The sequence below is a fragment of the Microcebus murinus genome, chromosome 3 (genome assembly GCF_040939455.1).
Source record: "Microcebus murinus isolate Inina chromosome 3, M.murinus_Inina_mat1.0, whole genome shotgun sequence".
NCBI lineage: Eukaryota > Metazoa > Chordata > Mammalia > Primates > Cheirogaleidae > Microcebus > Microcebus murinus.
The window spans coordinates 13710617-13731687 of NC_134106.1; the positions used below are offsets into that span (position 1 = coordinate 13710617).

Below are 21071 nucleotides of genomic sequence, written 5' to 3' on the forward strand. Positions count from 1 at the left end.
ATTTCATACTTGTTTTTCAAACTTGGAGACTTTTATTAGTACATATAGGTCTAATTTTTATTTGCAATATCATCTAATCCATTGTTTGAACATACCATAATTTACTTCTACTTCTCCATTAGTCTCTTACTAATGGAAATTTGGTTCTTCTCAATGTCTTAGTATTGCAAAGTGCTACAGTGACTATTGTTGTGTATAAATCTGTACACACCTAATAGCATATCTTAAAATAAATTCCTAGAAGCATTGTTAAATCAAAAGATAACCTGTGTTTCAAGATTTGACCTCTATAGTTGCAGTAACATTTAAATGAAATAAGATTATTTATGATAACTCCAGAGAGAGGAATTGCATAATTTTCTTCAACAGCAGTCTGTTCTGGTATCCAACTTAAGCCACAAAAGGAAAGCAAAAGTATCAACAAGAACTTGCCCCTCAAACTTTATTTCTGAGTTTTACATGTTCTAATGGTTAAGAATTTAAAAATGTCATTTCCCTTCATAATAATGACTTAGAAAATATATGCACCTATACTCTCTTTGCAGAATTAACCACAGCTTTCACATTAATTCTGAATCTATAGCACAATGCTACACTCAAACAATGGGGCTTTATTATGTGAAATAGACAATATTAGCACTGGGCCACCATTAATTACAGAATGCTTTTTTTCCTCATAATTTAAATCTGTATTGTTTTCTTTGTAAAGTGGCATCTGCAGGTAATTGTGCACTTCATAAAAATGAGTGTAGAATAATACTTAATGGTGGCACTAGCCACATTATAAAATTAAGATTCAGAAAAACACTACGAAAATGACAGTAACATTTCCAGCATTTATTTTCTTTGCACCCATATACAATTTGAGAAAATTTACTTTTAGAATGGACTCTTTAAAGGAACAGACAATAATGCAGTACTTTTTATTCAAAAGGTTTCTGCATAAAGGTGATAACCTTTTGATTATATTTTTGTCTCTTTTTTTCTGTTTTTGGAATGAATTAAAGTCATTCAGAGGTAATAATCTGGCTGGGTGCAATGGCTCATGCCTCTAATCTTAGCTTTCTGGGAGGATAGCTGCAGCTCAGGGGTTTGATACCATCCTGAGCACAGTGAGACTCCATCTCCTGAAACAAGAAACAAACAAACAAAAAAGACAAAAATATACACAAAACCGGAGGATAATCTGGACTGTGTGTGTGTAGTCAGACTGACTCTTCATTGCAAATGCTATATAATATCTTTATCAAATAGTAACAAAGGAACAGAAAAGCAGATACAGATGTTTAATAAGGAAAAGCTGACCTATAGAATATAGCAAAGTATGTTAACAGTAGCAGAGTTGAAGCCAATTTTGTTTTCACAATGTCATGTACACAGAAAAAAGTTTAATATTAGTTTTCTTTGAATAGTGGAACTATAGGTGATTTTAAAGGTTTTTCCTTACATTTTTATTTTTCCACAGTGAACATGTATGACCCTGCAATTCAAAAAGCCAATGCCCTTTATAAGAGTTTTTTTTTTGTTTTTTTTTTTGAGACAGAGTCTCACTTTGTTCCCAGGCTAGAGTGAGTGCCGGTGGCATTAGCATAGCCCACAGCAACCTCAAACTCCTGGGCTCAAGGGATCCTGCTGCCTCAGCCTCCCGAGTAGCTGGGACTACAGGTATGTGCCACCATGCCTGGCTAATTTTTTCTATATGTATTAGTTGGCCAATTAATTTGTTTCTATTTATAGTAGAGACAGGGTCCTCGCTCTTGCTCAGGCTGGTCCAATGCCCTTTTTAAAAAGATAATTCCATATCCCTCCAACTCTCCATTTTCTCTCTTATTTCTTCTTCCCTCACTTCTCTATTAACATTTTCCTTCACTAACTCCCTTGTTTCTTTAGTTTATTTACTTGTTAGCATGCTTCCTTGCTTTTGCTTTTTGTTTTTCCTGATTATCATAGAGAGCTATTCCCATTATTTTTTTAGGTCTGTAAATCAAGGAATGAATTCTCAAGTAGACAAAAATGGTTTAAAGCATCCTTATATTTTCTACCCATCTCTGCATTTGTTAGTTATTGTTATTAGCTGAAACAAAGCAAGTTACCACCATTCTTAATGTTTTAGACATTCTTGATTCATTTTGAAAAGCTGACTAATGAAAGAAATAAGGAGAATCCTTTATGAATTATCCTGAACTGGCTCATAATGTATTGTTTTGATTCCTGTTCTGAGCTTCTGTTTCTTTTAACAGTATTTTGTAAAGTGTGTTTCAAATGACAGCAGATAATCACCAGAATGGGAGTGAATGACTTGTGGCAAATTCTGGAGCCTGTTAAGCAACACATCCACTTGCATGATCTTGGTGGGAAAACCATTGCAGTTGATCTGAGTCTCTGGGTGTGTGAGGCACAGACAGTCAAAAAAATGATCGGAACCATCGTGAAGCCCCACCTCAGGTAGAGTAAAACTTCTTGGAGTAGAAATGTGTGATTGTATAAGCAGTCTTGGTGTCTTGGTTTTGTTTCAATTTTTGTTGTTATTCTTTTACATCTTGAGATATTCAAATATATATAACATGTCAAGCAAGATCTGCCATCTTTATATTGACACTTCACAGATTTGTACCTCTTCCCCTTTGAGCTCTATCTCCTGTTTTATATATCCACTAGGATGCATTAGTTACTAAAAGCCAGAAATTGGGGAGACATTGTTTCTCCCCCACATCTACTCCATCAGTAAGTCTTGCCAATTCTACTTCCAAAATAGACTGTGTGTTCACAAACTTCTCTCGGTGTTCAGAGATAACCACCTCAGTATATGCCAACCTCGTTTCTCATCTGTACTGCTGGAATGCCACCTTCCCTAGTTTCCCTCCCTCTGCTCTTGGCCTGCTCCTCCAAACCATTTTCCACATAGCAATCAGAATAATCAGAAATCTCTTTTGCTTAAAAACATTCAGTGGTTTTCCACTCCACTTAAAATCTTAATAAATGAAATGTTATCGCATGTAACATTTTGGATATGAATTTAATGTTCTCGCCTTTATGTCACATTACTATTTTGACTTTTGCTATCAGTATATGATGATTAATATTACCAATTTATATATTTCAGAAACTTATTTTTCCGTATCTCATATTTAATGCAAATGGATGTAAAACTGATTTTTGTTATGGAAGGGGAGCCACCAAAGCTGAAAGCTGATGTCATAAACAAGAGGAATCAGATTCGGTACGGGCCTTCTGGAAAAACATGGTCTCAAAAAACAGGAAGATCACATTTTAAATCAGTCTTAAGAGAGGTGAGCAAACAGATTTGATTGAATGATTCTGATTTGAATCAAAGAGTACATTTTAGTCTAACAAGTTTGTTATTTGTCATCTTTAATACTCAGTAACCTCATTGTGACCAGAAGTCCAATGTGGATAGAGAAAAGAGTTTGTGTTTTAGAGTAAAGCTGACATGAGTTCAAGTCCTAACACTAACATTTAGAGTCATAACTTGTAATGCTTATGCAACATATTCAAAGCTATGAATTATTCCTGATTGTATACATCATTTGCTTTTTTAGTTTTTCTGTATCATACATGAAACTATGATGAACCTTTTTTGTGTAAATAACTTTTTCTTGTGATTTGAGGTTTAGATAAAATTACCGAAAGTTGGATTGATAGGTCGAAGTTTTGGAATGATTTTATAGCTCTTGCTAATTACTTTCTACTATAGATGTGAGATAAGCAATTTTGGTATACCCACAAGAACACGGATATTAGGAGATTTATCTTTGTACTATTTAGTGTGTAGCTACAAAGATATTTCATTTAATACGTATTTGACTTTTAATGGTAAAGTTACACATTTCACCTATTTTTAGTCCCTCATTAGGTAATGACCATCATGTCCTTTACCTACTTAGCTCTTGAGATTTTAATTTTTCCTATTTTCCATCCTTATGTGATTTTTTAAAATAGTTTTCAATTAGTGAATATTCCACCTTAATGACTATCAGTAGTTGAAGAAAATATCTGTACTGGATTCTAATTTTTTGTTATATAATCAGTTCCTGGAAATATCCATGGTCCTCAAACTTAAGGCATTAAATGCAAAAGGATGTATAAACAAAAAGCAATGTACATCTCTTCTTAAGAAAATTGCTTCTTTCCTATTTCTTTATTGCAGTAATTATGGTGCTCTTAGGCATTTTGTGTCAATTCAGTATTTCCTATCTTTTATACATTTTCATATTTCTGTATTCTCAGTAGGCCATACTACCTCCTAATCCACTGCCATCTTTTAGATATAATCATGAAAAGCAAAGATTAGTCCTCCAACCTACATCCCAGACATAGGGGAGGAAAAATTGCAACCAGTCTCATAGCAAATTCTGAGCTTATTCTTTGAAAAAAGTTGTAATGACAAATAGCACAAGAAACTAAAATAACTTTATTATGAAAGTATACCTCTTATCTAGGGGTGAGGTAAAAGCAACACTTGTAACAAAACTATCTCCCTAAAGTCACCGGGCCAAAGTCCCGAAAAGTAATTTCTTTCAACATAGTACTTTGTCTGTTTGAACTTTGTCTACCTTGGGCAACATCTGGCAGAGGTTTTCATTATGTAATATGGCATGTAACCAATTAGTCAAAGCAAGAGATGATATTTATTCTATCAGTCTAAAGAAGCTACAAGTAAATACCCTTTATTCCCCTGCCATACTCAGTATTCCCAATACAAAGAAAATTCATATTCCCAATACAGAGAGAATCCATACACAGAGAATAAACTAGATTATAAGGCTAAACCATAAGCTACTTAACTGGTTTAAAATCATAACCTAAAGAAAACACATAGCAGATTCTTTGTGCATCAGCAAAATGGTATAAGCATCCTACACAGACATTTGGTTTCCTAGGAGGATACCAACAACTGACCCAGATTTGATTTCCCACAATATGATAATTTCATTGTATAGGGGAGGCAAAATGAGAAGAAGAAGAAAACTTTAAAGCCTCAAGCCCAAATTGTGTAATAGCATCTTTTTTGGAAGGATTCATATGGAGCTGACTATCATATGAGAAAAATTATTGTAGCTTTATAGATGTAAATCTTAATGTGATTATTATTTAAAGATATTTCCAAAATCTGAATAGCACTGAACAAAACAATGAAAAGCAAATATGGATTATTTTGTAGTTGACATTAAAAATCTAACTTTTTATTACGGAAAATTTTAAATGAATACAAAAGTAACCCGCCATCAATCTTAAACAGTTATCAACTCTTGGCTCATCTTGTTTCATATATACCCTTACCCACTTCCCCACTCCCATATTATTTTGAAGCAAATCCCATCCATAATTGTATCATTTGTATCAATGGTATTTCAGTACCATTCTCTAAAAGATGACTCTTAAGAAATAAAAAGAAACATAACCATGGTGTCCTTTTTATCACACCTAAAAAAGTTCAGCAGTCATTCTTTAATGTTATCAAGTATTCAATCAGTGTTCAAATTTCCAAGTGTTCTTCAATATCTTAATTTTTAAAACACCTAAATAGTTACTATTAATATGTGTCATTTAAAAGTAAGTTAAACACTGAAATTAGCAGTAAAAACATTGTTTAACTTCTTGCACCTACTTTTTGTTTGCAGTGCCTCGATATGCTAGAATGCTTAGGAATCCCCTGGGTTCAAGCTGCTGGCGAAGCTGAAGCCATGTGTGCTTACCTCAATGCTGGTGGCCATGTAGATGGCTGCCTCACCAATGACGGAGATGCCTTCCTTTATGGGGCCCAGACCGTTTACAGGAATTTCACTATGAATACAAGGGTAATTTTTTTCTTTCTCTTTTCAGCATTTGTTTATAAAATGTTTACCTTTTTCAAAGGGCTGATTAAATGAAATAATACATGTAAAATACTACAATCCCTATGTGTAATGGCACATAGCAATTACTAAATAAAATGTTCACTGTTATTAAACAATCGTACATACTTCATTCTCTTTGAAATGTGGATTTATCTCCTGAGGACTTGACTTATCTCCCATTATTTAATTATAAATCAGTTTCAATAATACATCACAAAATTACATATGAAATGTACTGCTTTGACTCAGAATCTCTAGTTTTAGTATTTCATTCTCAAATACATCTCCAAATATGCAAGGAGAGATATACAAAGATGTTCCTTCTAGCATTGCTAATCATTACAGAAATTTGGCAAACAATCCAAATGGTTCATTCATAGGGAAATGGTTAAATACTTTATAGTCCCGGTTCTCAGACAGGGAGGTACTACCAGGGGACATTTTGGTTGCAACAACTCAGGGTTGGGCAAGGGAGACTATAGACTTTTGGTAGATTGGGGCCAAGCAAGATAAACCTGCAAATTGTGTTCTCTCTCCCAAAATGCTGGTATTCCCCCATTGAGAAACATTGGCCCGGGATCCATATGATGTAATACTAAGCAGTCATTAAAAAGCATATGTACTATTGACATAAAAGATATCCAGATGTATTAGTGGGCAAAAATGTTGCAAAAGAGTATGTTTATGCAATCCTACTTTTACTTAAAAGTAAGTTAATAATAAATATTAGTATATAAGTGTCAGGGAAATGAATTTTTTAGAAGAATATGTACTGAGGAATTAATGATAGTTAACTTTAGGCAATGGCAGTACAGGGAATGTTTACTGCATATAATATATTTTACAATGTTTAATTTTGTAAGATGGAAATGTACTCTTTTTAGACACCAAAAAGCGAGAAAGTGGAACAAATTGATTACTATAGTTTATTTTTTAAGCCATTTTTGAAACTATCACTTTATTTCCATATATTAAAGTATCAGATTTTATTATGGTGATCAGGATAATTTTCCTGTTTAAATTTTTGTGAATAATTAAATATTTAAAGATAACTTCAACATTTTTGTAATGCTGTTTTAATGTATAAATATTTATTTTTGGAGATTAAACTAAATCTGTACTTTCTTTAGGATCCACATGTTGACTGTTATACAATGTCCTCTATCAAGAGTAAACTAGGTTTGGATAGAGAAACTCTGGTTGGACTAGCAATACTTCTTGGCTGTGATTATCTCCCAAAGGTAAGCTTAAATTGTCATGTTAATTTACTATTCATAATGTCTTTTTGTACCTTATATGTTGTATAAATATGAATATAATATGGCTATATTACTAGGAATCTAATTTAAATATAATTTTAGACATAATAAGCTATTCAGTGACTAAAATGATCAGTATTTCAGATGTCATTGAAAAGCTGACTTGTGGCACTGAATGTTGTAAGCAAGAATAGAATAATAAGTAGTAGTACCACAGCTTGAATCTCAATAAATCATTTCTATAGATTAAGAGATTCACATTCAAGTTCAGCTACCCTTTTAAAGAAATATAGAAATTACTCTTTTCTTGTATAATTCCAATGTTAATTTCCATCACTATTTTGTCTGGTTTTTAGTTTTCAATATCAATTGTGGCTTTCCAGCTGTGCACATGCTTAATGTTACTACTGTTGCTAAGCAACATGATTATTGGGGTAAGCCATTCATACTTCAGTGCCTCTCCAGTGTTGCATTAGGTTTTATTCATGAAAACATTTAATTTATATCTTAAGATGCAAAATCAGGTACTCTGTAACAAATAGATGTAATAGGTGACTGATGGATTAAGAATTATGGGAATAATCCCATTTTCTTAAATACAATGTTTAAAAATATAAAATGACTGGTATTGTAGGTCTTATTATATAGTCCCATAATTATGTTCCTACTGATCGTCTCTGTATCCTTACAAATCCTTCATTTTACCTACGTTCCCAAGAGAAGTATAACAGAAAATGCCATATAATTTTTTTTTCACCCAAACTTAGGAGAAAGGAACACAAAGCAGGATAATAAAATTATTTATACCATCAGTGGCCAGTAGGGAAATCAACAATTTTTTTTTAAACTGGTAAGAAAACAGGAGGAAAGAAACATTTTAAATACCACAGATCATTAATTTATTGTAATTCTCCCTCTGAAATAGAAGACTCCCATTTCCCGTGCGTAGTTTTATCATGATTAAAATCTAGCAATGGCCCTGTGTTGAACTTAAGAAAATATTTGCTAACTTGAACTCACAGAAACCAACTTTATCTACAATGGTGTTTATATTGTACATTAGCCTTAGCTATTTTGAACTTTTGTATCCTTTGTAACTAAAACTGCTATCTACTTACATTGTTCTACTTACAGATTTTTAAGACTACGTAATAAGACAATTTGTCTTCAAAAAATTAAAGATAGGCCGGGCGTGGTGGCTCACGCCTGTAATCCTAGCACTCTGGGAGGTCGAGGCGGGCGGATTGTTTGATCTCAAGAGTATGAGACCAGCCTGAGCAAGAGTGAAACCCTGTCTCTACTAAAAATAGAAAGAAATTAGTTGGCCAACTAAAAGTATGTAGAAAAACTTAGCCAGGTATGGTGGCACATGCCTGTAGTCCCAGCAACTCGGGAGGCTGAGGCAGAAGGATTGCTTGAGCCCAGGAGTTTGAGGTTGCTGTCAGCTAGGCTGACGCCATGGCACTCTAGCCCAGGCAACAGAGTGAAGCTCTGTCTCTAAAATAAAGCTGAATGCTAATACAGGAAGAATGATATTAACAACCTGTATGTTGAAGACATAGGCTGTAGATAAGGAGGAAACTTCTGGATGCCCTCTGCTGTACCACTGACTAGCTTCTTTGTAACTAGATCCTGGGTATAAGTGGGTAGTGGGGCATTCAGGTTAGAAAGGAGACTCTTGTGCAACCAGGCACTCAGGATGTTTGGGCAGTGGCTATTTACTAACCAGTTCAAAAGTATTTTAACACTGGTGTGTCTATCCTAGTGCATGCTGGCTAAATAGCAGCCCTGCTTAGAAGAACATATTCAAAAACTTTTATAGTAGCTAGAAACTTAATTTATACCAGAAATTATGACATGAATATACATTTATGCTATAATTTTTATGTGTAGGAAATTCATACTTGTTTTAATTTATTTAAGCTTTTAATATCAATATTCTCTTTTGATATCTGGGTCTTTAAATATTAAATGCTTATATAATTAAGTGAATTTGCTTCTTTCATTATTATAAATATAACTAAGTTATATCAAATTAAAATATTATCAAAATAATTAACATAATGAAAGCCCTCTAGAATTATATCCCTCCATTCCCTAAAATAAACACTATCAGTGCTTTGGTATACAACCCTCTGAATATTTTATTTACATAGACCAACGATGTAATTGTCATTTAATTTACAAATCCAGATCATACCATATGCCATTATGCAATTTTCATTTTACACATATCAATATATTTGGCACATCTTTTCTTATCCTTTCTTATGTCCTTCTTTCTTTCAGCTGCACAATATTCCATTGAATTAAAGTACTATACTTTTAACTATTCCTAGACATTAACATTTGAAATTTTTTCCCTCACTTCCTGAAAGGGAGTCCCTGGAGTTGGAAAAGAGCAAGCATTAAAACTTATACAGATTTTGAAAGGGCAAAGTTTACTTCAGAGGTAAATAAAAATTACTTTTTCTTGTGACATTGGACTTTTATTCTTTTTGAACTTAACAGTGAATATTACAAAAAAGGATGTTTTCCCAAAAAGGGTTTTGATATTTTTAAACTATATTTTCATTTAAAGTAATTTATTTCTATTTATTTTGAAGTTTTCCAAAGAAAGGATGGAAATATATGTTCTAAGCCATACTATATTTGTAAAAAATATATTATTAGCTCACTAAAATATATTATTAGCTCACTAAATACAATTAGTATGATGTCAAATGCATTTATTTATAAAACATTGGCAATTTAACACTGCCTATTTAAGACTATTTTGCCACCAGGTAAAAATAAACATGATATTGAAATAATTGTGCCTTTTCTACTTTGATATTTGTATTTACTTTCTATAAATGAAATGTCTGTGGCATGTTGCAGATATCTAATAATAAACAATGTTTGATCAAAAATGTATTTGACTATCCTTTGTTCTATAGCCACACATTTAGTGATACATTAATTCATTTAGACTCTACAATTTAAGGATTTAAAACAAGATACAGATTATATTGAAGTTTATAAACGATTTATAACTTTATTTACTGTCTTAAAAATATGAATTATATTTACTTAATGAAAGCAATGGTTTATAAAAATTAACATTAATGATGATAAGGTATAGAATAAGTGAAAAAGGAGGTAGGACACTGGGACATGTAAAACAGTCTTGGCCTCTAATAGATTTGAGTTAGCAAGTGCTAGAAAAGAAATGTTAAGAGGTAGAAATGAGAAAGGAATGACCATGAAAAAATATTTCAAATCACTGTACTCCTTCCTATAATACTTTTCTTTCAGTTGTAAATCTATTGATAAATCTAATACTTCAATAAATCCATTATTGACATCAGTGATTACTGTGCCAAAGCAGGAAAGAAAAGGTATACTTTGGCATGGGGGTGAGTTAAGGAATCATTTGGGAATTGTGAAGAATAATATAAAGAAGGAAAAGCAAGTAAATATGGTACTTGGCTAACTCCAAACCATTCTTATTGAAAGAATTTCAGCAAATATGTACTTTTGGCAACATTTCATTAAGTGTTTGCCTTAACACTTAATAATAAAATTATGTCTTTTATAATTATCTATTATTCTAATTTTTATTAATTGAGACTGACTTTTCTCCTAGTTACTTTTATATTTTGAAGTTCTATTTATTATTTATCCAGCAGCAATGAATGCTAATTTTTAGCAAGTTTGTACTTAGTCTTTGTAGTAGATGAGCTAGAAATTCCATAAGTACCAGATACTACACAATGAACTGAAGAGAGAATTTAGCTTTTTATTAAAACTTCAAACTCTTTAAATAGAAGAACATAATTCAGAACATGTATATTTTATGATTAATACCTAACCATGCCATTGGTGCTTTTATGTTAACCTGGAACTTTAGCCAAAAATGAAATTAACTTCTAATTAGTAGATATCTTAACAGTAATATACATTTCTCTTAAAATCTTTTATTGAACAGGTACTAGTATTTTTCTATTTGCATAAGAGATTAAGAAATCATTTCAAATGTCCTATATTTAAGAAACAGTTTTTACCTAGAAGATTAATGTTTTATTTAATTTTTTCTGTCACTCTTTACCCTTATTTCTGATATAAAGAAATGTTCATGTTCAAGATTCTGTTTGTTTTATACTCTGGCACAAAGAGCAGAGATCAAAAACAGACATTTACAAATCATTCTATTCATATTTTGCTTACTAACAAGATTCTCTTTTAAAAAGGCTGAATTAATATATATTAATACATTTATGTAGAGATATAGACATATAAATATACACACACATTCTCCTGTCTTGTAATTCTGCTGTCCTTGGGCCACATTTAAAACTTGTGACTGCCGGACTTGTAGTCCCGGACACATCTGTAGTCCCAGGTGTGCTGGACACACCTGTAGTCCCAGCTACTTGGGAGGCTAAGGCAAGAGGATCACTTGAGCCCAGGAGTTTTGGGCTGTAGTGTGCTATGCCGATTGGGTGTCCACACTAAGTTGGGCATCAACATGATGACCTCCCTGGAGTAGGGGACCACCAGGTTGCCTAAGGAGGGGTAAACCAGCCCAGGTCAGAAATGGAGCAGGTCAAAACTCCCATGCTGGTCAGTAGTGAGATCGCAGCTATGAATAGCAACATAGCAAGACCCTGTCTAAAAAAAAAAAAAAAACTTGTGACTGAGGGTTTTCCTAGGCTTGGCCAACAACTTTATCTACCACCAAAGGGAAAATAATTAGGCAGATGGAAGAGAATAGAATAGACTGATACTTGAGATCATAGCATTTTTGTGACCTTATTTTTTTTCTTTTTTTAAAAACCATTTTCTATTAAGGTTTAATCAGTGGAGTGAAACATCTTGTTACTCGAACCCACAACCACAGGTTGCTAAAAAACCAGCTCATTGCTCTGTGTGTTCCCATCCAGGTAAGCAAACATAGAGAATGATATTTCTAGAATATCAATGTCTGACACCCATGTTTTCATTCCTGTTCTTATAGCACTTTTTCCATACTTATATTAAATAGCACCTTGAAGGGTTTCCTATTGTCTTTCCCATTAGACTGGGAATTGCTTGGAGTCAGGTGTTGTGTTATATACACATAGTAGGTACTCAATACATGTTTATTGAATGTAGTAATGTGATGTAAGTGATAAATACAGGATAAGTGAGGTTTCAAACTATAATACCAAAATACTTAAATCTTAGAATTATCATCTTTTTACTGTGGAAATCCATGTTAAATATATATATACTGTTAAGTATATATATAAATAATGTATTTTATATGTATTATATATAATAATATATATGTTATATATATTATAGTGATAAGCCTTTGGGGAAAATGGAACTGAAACCATTTGTTTTTGTATCAGTGATTTATATTTATATGTTTAAATGATTCATCATTGTCCTATAATGCATTTTTATTGTGTGAAGATAGTGACTGTGTAAAGATAGTGACTTTATTAAAACTAATTTCTAAGACATGTTCACTATTACTGAAAATAGCTTGGATCTTCTTCATTAGACTTGGTAAGAAAAGATATCGCTGAACATATACTGGATCAAAAAGCCTTTCATTGCCAAAAGAGATTAGGATATCATGTTAACTCATCTTTTAAGAGAAATTCTGCTTTATTGGTTTGTCTTAATATGTTTTTGTTAATAGTGTCAAATTATAGATGAAATCATGGAGGAAAATTAATGTTTTTATAAACAAGATACCATTCTATAGTTTTTTGGTACCTTATAATTGACAATTTTAGGTCATATCAAGTATAAATGCTTTTCCATATTGTCAAAACAGTGTTGAAGATTATCACACTTTCCCTCTAAAGGGGACTAGGTTCCCACAATCATGCTGTAGTTATAATTTGTTTATGTTCTAAACATAGTTTAGAAATAATTATACACATAACTGAGAACTAGATACTAGTAGAGGTAATTAACTGCTATGTTCTTTTAATATGCTCATTAAAAAAACCATTCTATTAGAATTATTCTATTAAGTAAATAATCCTTTTTGCTAATAATTACATTCTACTTTTCTTGCATGTAGCTTCCACTTAAGCCAGAAAGTGTTCTATTGCTGATTATTGTAAATATATCATTTCAAGTTACAAATTAACACTTTCAGATGGAAAAGTAATTTTTTTAAGTGTCATGTGGTAGGAATACCTCAAAGTCTACTCTATCATAAGAATTCCTATGGTGTCCATTACTCTATTAAAGTTAAATGTGTTGAAAGCCTTCTATATGTTATGTAATGTGCTAGGTAATATTAATTCTTGAAAATTTGGATAAAGGCCAAAAAATATACATAGAAGATAATTGTCAAGAGCAGTAAAAACCATACTTTTTCGTATCTCCATAAAGGTTCACCTAAGGATCACGAACGTAATGGATGCAAATTATGTAAAAGTGATAGATACTGTGAACCACATGATTATGAATACTGCTGTCCTTGTGAGTGGCACCGTACAGAACATGATAGGCAACTAAATGGAGTAGAGAACAATATTAAGAGGTAAGGTTTTTTTTAAGATTCATTTTTTTCTGGCACAACCTACATATATATATACTTGTGGTTGAATTATTTCCACATAATCTTTTCCCACATGTCTAGATTAGTTACATGTTTCACAAAATCCTTTTCTTGATTCTGTTCAAGAATTCAGCTATTGCAGGAGATAGTAATGTAATAGTTATTCAAAGAGAAGCTTGATGACCGAGATACTATATACATGGACATTTCTTATTAAAATCAAAGTAGATGATTTCAAAGTCTGTACAAAATTGCCTGGTTATAGTAATAACATGTATATAATTTATTTTCAGGAAAGCTTGCAATTGTGAGGGATTCCCATTCCATGAGGTAATAACCAATAATTCAACTGTGTTTATTTTAGAAACTTTCTAAGAAGTCTTGAAGTCTCAATTCCTATTTTCTTTTTTTTTTTTTTTTGCTAGGTTATTCAAGAATTCCTTTTGAATAAGGATAAATTGGTGAAGGTAATCAGGTCCCAAAGACCTGATTTACTATTGTTTCAGGTATCTGAAAATAAATTCTTACTTTACAGTATGAAGTTAGATACTGGAAAGGTAGGAAGAAATGTTCACTTTGATTGATCTAAGAGGAATTTTAAAAATTAAAACAGGCAACTATTGACTGACCATATATTTTTCAGTGTTTATTTCTAATCCTCTCTCCTTTGCCACATAGTGGCCATACTTTGCAGACCACACAACAAACTACAATTACGCTATTCTTTAGAGGAACCCTTAATTATTATATATAGATATATTGTATCCAGGGATATGTTGAAGGAAGAGGGACTAAGAAACAGAAAATATCAGGATGAAGTATATTATTATAGAAGGCAATATAGTTTATAAAAGTATTGGGATTTTGAAACCAGTGATTTAAATTTAGATTTGGACAGTATTTCATTTACTGTGTGATCCTGGATATGTATTGTCCACAAAATAGAAATAATATTACTTATCTCATGAAATCACCCTGAGGATTAAATAAGGTTATTTATGTTAACCTCTAATATAGTGGCTAGGTGCACAGAATGGCTCAATAAGTTATAGCTACTTATAACTTATCACTGCCAAAAATCATATTAATAATGACAGCCAACATTTATTGCACACTTAACATTTACTGTTATATTTAACACTTTATATGTAATCTCACTTAGTCTTCATAATCTGTGAGCTGGGTTTTATTATTTCAACTTTACAGATAGAAAAACTGAGGCTAAGAGAGGTTAACTAAATTACCCAACATCTAGGAAACATCAAACTGGCATTCAAACTGAGAACCCCCACATTTAATCATTATATAGTACTTCCTCCTTAGAGGCTCATCATTCTTTCTCAGAATATTCTAATTGATACCACTTTAACTAGTATTAATTCCAAAGGAAAAAGTAGTATCACCCAAGAGTACTATTTGTCTCCAAGAGATAACATCTTGTTGTTTTGTTTTTATTATGTTTACAGAGATTTACTCTTGAAAAAATGGAGTGGCCCAATCACTATGCATGTGAGAAATTGTTGGTGCTTTTGACCCATTATGACATGACAGAAAGAAAGCTTGGTAGAAGGAACTCTAATCAACTACAACCGATTCGGTAATATAATTTAAAATATGGTGTGATGAAGACGCTGTGTTTCCATTTGCATGTCTTATGATCTAAAATATTCTCAATAAAAGATTATAAAAAGAAATACTTATGAAAAGATATAACCAGGCTTAACAAGATAACTATTTCAATGTACCAGAAAAGGAACGAAAGTGTAAAGTGAATGTAGGGACTAAAACTGGTTTTGCAGAGCCTTAGATCTGGGAGCAGCAACATCATCCCAGAGGTAAGTCCCCACAGGGTAAAAGAAAAACAGAGACCAAAAGTGCAAGAATCAGGCTTATTTCTTAAAACCGAATAGCTAGAATAGAATTCTTCTGTTCCTATCAGGAGATAAGAGGCTAGTGTAGGTGATAAAAAAATTAACTAAGTGCTGCCTGAAGCCCAGAAAACTGAGGCTAAGAGAGGTTAACTAAATTACCCAACATCTAGGAAATATCAAACTGCCATTCAAACTGAGAACCTCCACATGTAATCATTATATAGTAGTTTCCCACTGGAAACTACTCGAAAAGAGAGGTAGAAGTGAGGACAGCTAAAACATAAAAGAACAGAAGAAAAAAGAAGAAGAAATATGAAGAAATATAATATTTTAAAAATCAACAATTGGATCATGAATTCACGTTGGATTAAACCAGTTTTATAAAACAATCTAGCAAAAGCTTTTTTTTTTTTGGCTTTCAGAATGCTAAAATGCTTAATGAAATGGACAAAGTCATTTATCCATAAGCAACAGAAGGTGAAATTATAAAACAATAATGGGTAGAAATAATTTTAAATGGATAGATATAAAAAGTGAACTGTTTGGAATCTTAAGAAAAATAGTTGTTGAAATAAAAAGCAATAATAGATGGGACTCTGGGCTGAACTTGGTCAAAAAGAATCAGTGAATTGGAAGACAGTATTAATCAAGTCACACAGAAGGTATCTTGACTCAGATAAAAATATACTGCAGAGCAGTTTTAACAGGGAGAATAATTTGAGTTTCAGATTTACTTCTAGAAGCTAATAGAAGGAAAGGTGAAGTAATTTTTGAAGAGATGACATCTGAGAGTTTTCCAAAATTTGAGAAAGATAGAAGTTCTCAAAAAAAAAATATACTCCAACTAAAAGCACAGTAAATAAAAATAAGTCCATACCAAGACATATTGTAAACATCAAGGATAAAAGGAAAATCTTAAAAAGTACCAAATCAGCTGGACAAGGATTGTGAGTGGATGTTAAAACCATTGGGTAAAGATTGCTAGAGAAAAAGAATAGTCAGTGTCAAGTTTAACTCTTCAGATTAATTACCAAGGAAAAATAGTATGATCAAAAGTGGAGAAATCCACCAGGCATGGTGGCTCATGCCTATAATCCTAGCACTCTGGGTGGCCAAGGTGAGTGGATCCTTTGAGCTCAGGAGTTTAAGACCAGCCTGAGCAAGAGCAAGACCCTGTCTCTACTAAAAAAATAGAAAGAAATTAGCTGGACAACTAAAAAACTATATATATAAAAAAAAATTAGCTGGGCATGGTGGTGCATGCCTGTAGTCCCAGCTACTCAGGAGGCTGAGGCAGGATTGCTTGAGCCCAGGAGTTTGAGGTTTGCTGTAAGCTAGACTGATGCCACAGCACTCTAACCCAGGCAACAGAGCAAGACTCTGTCTCAAAAGAAAAAAAAAAAAAGTGGAGAAATCCAGTGTAGCTTGATTAAATGATTAATGACCCAATAATAGGCCAACAAAGACACTACATCATCTATATAATATTTTTGCCAAAAGTGTTTAATCTGAATCTGATCATGAGAAAACAATCTAATGAATCCAAAACATGGAACATTCTGTAGAAATACCATCCTGGGCTCTTCAAAAATATGAGTGTCTGAATGTTTTAATTCAGAAAGTTTTTCTGAATTAAAAGAGATTAAAGGACATGACAATTCAAGCAATTTGTTGTGATTCTGATTGGATTCTGAATTTGTTTTTTAGCCATAACAGACATTTTTTTAGGACAACTGGGGAAATTTGAATATGGGCCACATAATGTATCAATGTTAAATTTCCTGAGTGTGATAGCTGTACTGTGGCTATGTAGGAGAATACATAGAATAGATTGTAATATTTAGGGATGATATGTCATGAGACATGTTTGCAACTAACTTTTAAATGGAGAAAGTAAATGTGGCAAAATACTAACAATTGATAAGTCTTTCTGAAGGGATGTGAGTATTCATTGCACTATTCTTGCAACTTTTTGAAAGGTTTGAAGATTTTTAAAATAAAAACTTTGGTGGGGAAATATCAAAGAAAAAAGATAACTTCAAAGGAATGACAATCTGATAGCACACGTCTTTCATAACATCTAATCATGGGAAAGATGATGGAGTGATATTTCAAAGTACTGAGTAAAAATAATTTGCAAACTTGAAATCATTAAAACATTGTTCACAGGAAAGGCATATTCAAGACATATGAAGATTAAGAGAGTTTACCACTCATACACTCTCATTAAAAGCACTATTAAAGAATATACTTTAGGAAGAAAAAATGAACCCAAAGGGAAGATGTGGATTACAGGAATCAGAGGTCAACACAGAAATTGATAAGATATATTTCACTAATTTAATAAACTGACTAGAAAAAAATTATGTATATAAGTATTTGCAAAATGTTTAATATAAGATGATAGTGATAAACTAAAACTCCCAAAGTATACATTTAAACACTTAAGAGTACTTATAAAAATACAGGTCAGGCATGGTGGCTCAGGCCTGTAATACTAGCATGCTGGGAGGCTGAGCCTGGAAGATCACTCAAGCTCAGGAGTTCAAGACCAGCCTGAGCAAGAGCAAGACCCCATCTCTACTAAAAGTAGACAAGATTAGCCAAGTGTGGCGTCATGTGCCTGTAGGCCCAGCTACTTAGGAGGCTGAGGCAGGAGGATCGCTTGAGCTCAGGAGTTTGAAGTTACAGTGATCTATGATGACTCCACTGCACTCTAACTGGGGCAACAGGCAAGAATGTTGCTCTAAAAGAAAAAGAAAAAAAATACAACTTCTGTCTTCCCAACCAGCACAATTAAAAAAGGAAAGTAAAGCTATCAAGCTAAAAGAATACAGGCATGAGGAAAGGGAAGTAGCAACCCTTTTCTATTACCAAAAAGCTGGTAATAGAAAACAAAAAATAAGATGCATGAATGAGTGAGTCCAGCTGTATCAATAATCACAATAAATGTAAGTGGATTAAACTCATTTATCAAAAGACAGATTATATGGGATAAATAAATAAAATAAAGCAATATTCTGCTTATAAGACACATGCAGAACAAGATACACCAAATTTCAAAATAGGACATTTTAAGATTTATAAGGAAAATACTGTACTTACCAAAGTCATATAACAAAGTAGACTTTAAAACAAAAATTATTGTTTTGGAAAAGAGGAACCCTGCATAAGTACATAAGAACGAAAGGAACAATATACTAAGAAGATCTAACAATTATAAATTCTCTGCACCTAACAATAAAATTATCTTTTGTATAAACTAGTCAAAGGCATAACAAGGCAGTAATTCCTTAACATATTTTTACTTAGATAAAAATAAATAGAAATGAAACTATTCAGGTTACTAACTGAAAACTTCCAAATAACTTAAGCAATTAGATGTCATTAGATGAATTTGTTTTTCAGAATTGTTAGGACCCGAATCAGAAATGGAGTTCATTGCTTTGAAATAGAATGGGAAAAGCCTGGTATGTATTTACTTAAGGAAAATGTTTAATTTAAAACATTAAAAAAATATATATATATATACACACACACATATATACACAATATGTGTGTGAAGAATAAAGATGAAACCTGTCTCATGTACCATGGATTAATTTCATATATAATTAATATGAGGTGCATGAGCCCTGTGTTATCTTAAATAGGCTTTGACTAATAGTAAATATAATAAACTTTAACTGATTTTATTTAATGTCCTAATTTGACATTTCTTTTTTAATGTTTAAGAAAACAATACCAAAATAGTTTTGATTTATGTTTCTCAAGAAAATGCTTCTACAGATGGTCTGGTCATTGGATTTCATGTATAGCTGCATCTCAAGAAATTGAGATTGCTAAATAGCACCTGGAATACACATTCTCTCCTCTCTTTACTCTCTTTAGGGAATTTTAGGGAATTTATAATTGTCAAATTGCCCTTTTTTTTTTTTTTTTTTTTTTTTGCTACAGAGATACGGTGAACTCTGAATTAGCTCCCAAACTGGAGACAAGAGAAGCACAGATAATCTATAATGGAAAAATGATACCAAGTTGATTTCTATTTGACTTAGAAATTAAATTGTATGATTCTATTTGAATGAGTAAGAGAATAGATTTGTCAATGAAAGTTTAAGCTATAGATAACTCTGAAGGATAAAATTATAAAGAATTAGACAAACCATTCTAAGTAGTAATAGGAAGATAGAAGGCTGAAGAATTTTGAAAACTGTTTAAGAACAATTCCACCAACAGTATATTTTCAGGAAAGAAAATGATATTAACCCAGATTGGCAGTACATCTCTCTTCTATCTAGAACTAAGGATCAAGTACCCATTTTTATTCATCCTTATGGGAGCTCTCTCTCAAGAGAGAGAGAAAATGTACCCCAGGCTAGTTTTAACTAAGAAGCACTTTAAGATCATGTATTTCCTTTGTTTCTGCTTAAACTTATCAATATTTTCATTATAATTTGGCTTCTTACATAGTTTTGCCCACTTATAGAAAAAGCACAAAAATCTAGAGTACTTTTTATATATCATAAACTTGCATATAAACATTCTCATTTTCAGTTATCAGATGCTTGTGAGTCTAATAAGACTAAGGTCAATCGATAACTTATGAAACAGTAATTTGAAGAACAATAATAGTTTTGATGATCCTTTCAATTCTGTTCTTTTCAGAAGCTTTCACTAAAGAAAGCTGATGTTAAGTCTATTTCATTCCTTACCTGGAATTTTAACACTAACTAAACTAAATTAAAACCAACCTTATCTAAACAAAGTTTTCTATTCTCTAAGCTGCTATTACCATCTCTGAAACAAGAGAATTTAAATTTCTAATTTAAAAAGAATCTCCTACCAGTTCTTGCCAGGCAAAAGAAAATACATTCTGTACGAGTATCAACAGATTATTAGAATAGAGATTTTACAAAGCAATATTTGCAATGAATTTTCCATTTGTGGATGACTTAGTTTGCCTGGTAAACTTATTAGTTACCAGGTAAAATTGAATTTTTTAGATTTGTAATTAAGGCTGTTTTGCTGTATTTTTAATCTTCTAGAACATTATGCTGTAGAAGATAAACAACATGAAGAATCAGTTCTAACAATTGAAGAAGAATCATTGTTTGAAGCAGCCTACCCTGAGATTGTTGCTGTTTATCAAAAACAAAAGTTAGAAATTAAAAAGAAGAAACAAAAAAGTAAGTATTGGGTTTGGTATCTATTTATGCCATACACAAATGTCACAGAAGAGCCACCTATTCTGTTAGAATCTATTTTGTCTAAATTTTACTGAAAGTTTTAAAACATGAAGAGTTAGAGTTATACTCTTGTTTCTTTATCTTCACATACTTTCTTTTAAAGTTGCCAGGAGTAAACGATCCTGCTCTGTGTCTACTAACTTAACCAAGCGTTAATAGTAATAATGATACTAACCAATTATTGAGCAACTACTGTGCATAACATAATTTGGGTTTTAAATACATTTTCTTTATTTCCCAGAACTCATTAAGGAAAACAACTCATTTATAATTTATAACATTGG

The 21071-nt window shown here is 32.2% G+C and overlaps 1 protein-coding gene across 1 annotated transcript in view; it reads left to right on the top strand.

The window, feature by feature from the left end:
• The window catches only part of GEN1 (GEN1 structure-specific endonuclease), a 29490-nt gene that overhangs the window by 4565 nt on the left and 3854 nt on the right, over positions 1–21071 (top strand). Inside the window, exons 2-14 of the mRNA XM_076000565.1 lie at positions 1544–1665; positions 2241–2445; positions 3104–3290; positions 5643–5819; positions 6989–7099; positions 9496–9569; positions 11951–12042; positions 13499–13649; positions 13961–13997; positions 14093–14173; positions 15134–15264; positions 18947–19008; positions 20587–20727. Of these exons, the coding sequence (XP_075856680.1) occupies positions 2285–2445; positions 3104–3290; positions 5643–5819; positions 6989–7099; positions 9496–9569; positions 11951–12042; positions 13499–13649; positions 13961–13997; positions 14093–14173; positions 15134–15264; positions 18947–19008; positions 20587–20727 (1405 nt within the window). The 5' untranslated portion in view covers positions 1544–1665; positions 2241–2284. The remainder of the gene's footprint in view (positions 1–1543; positions 1666–2240; positions 2446–3103; positions 3291–5642; positions 5820–6988; positions 7100–9495; positions 9570–11950; positions 12043–13498; positions 13650–13960; positions 13998–14092; positions 14174–15133; positions 15265–18946; positions 19009–20586; positions 20728–21071) is intronic.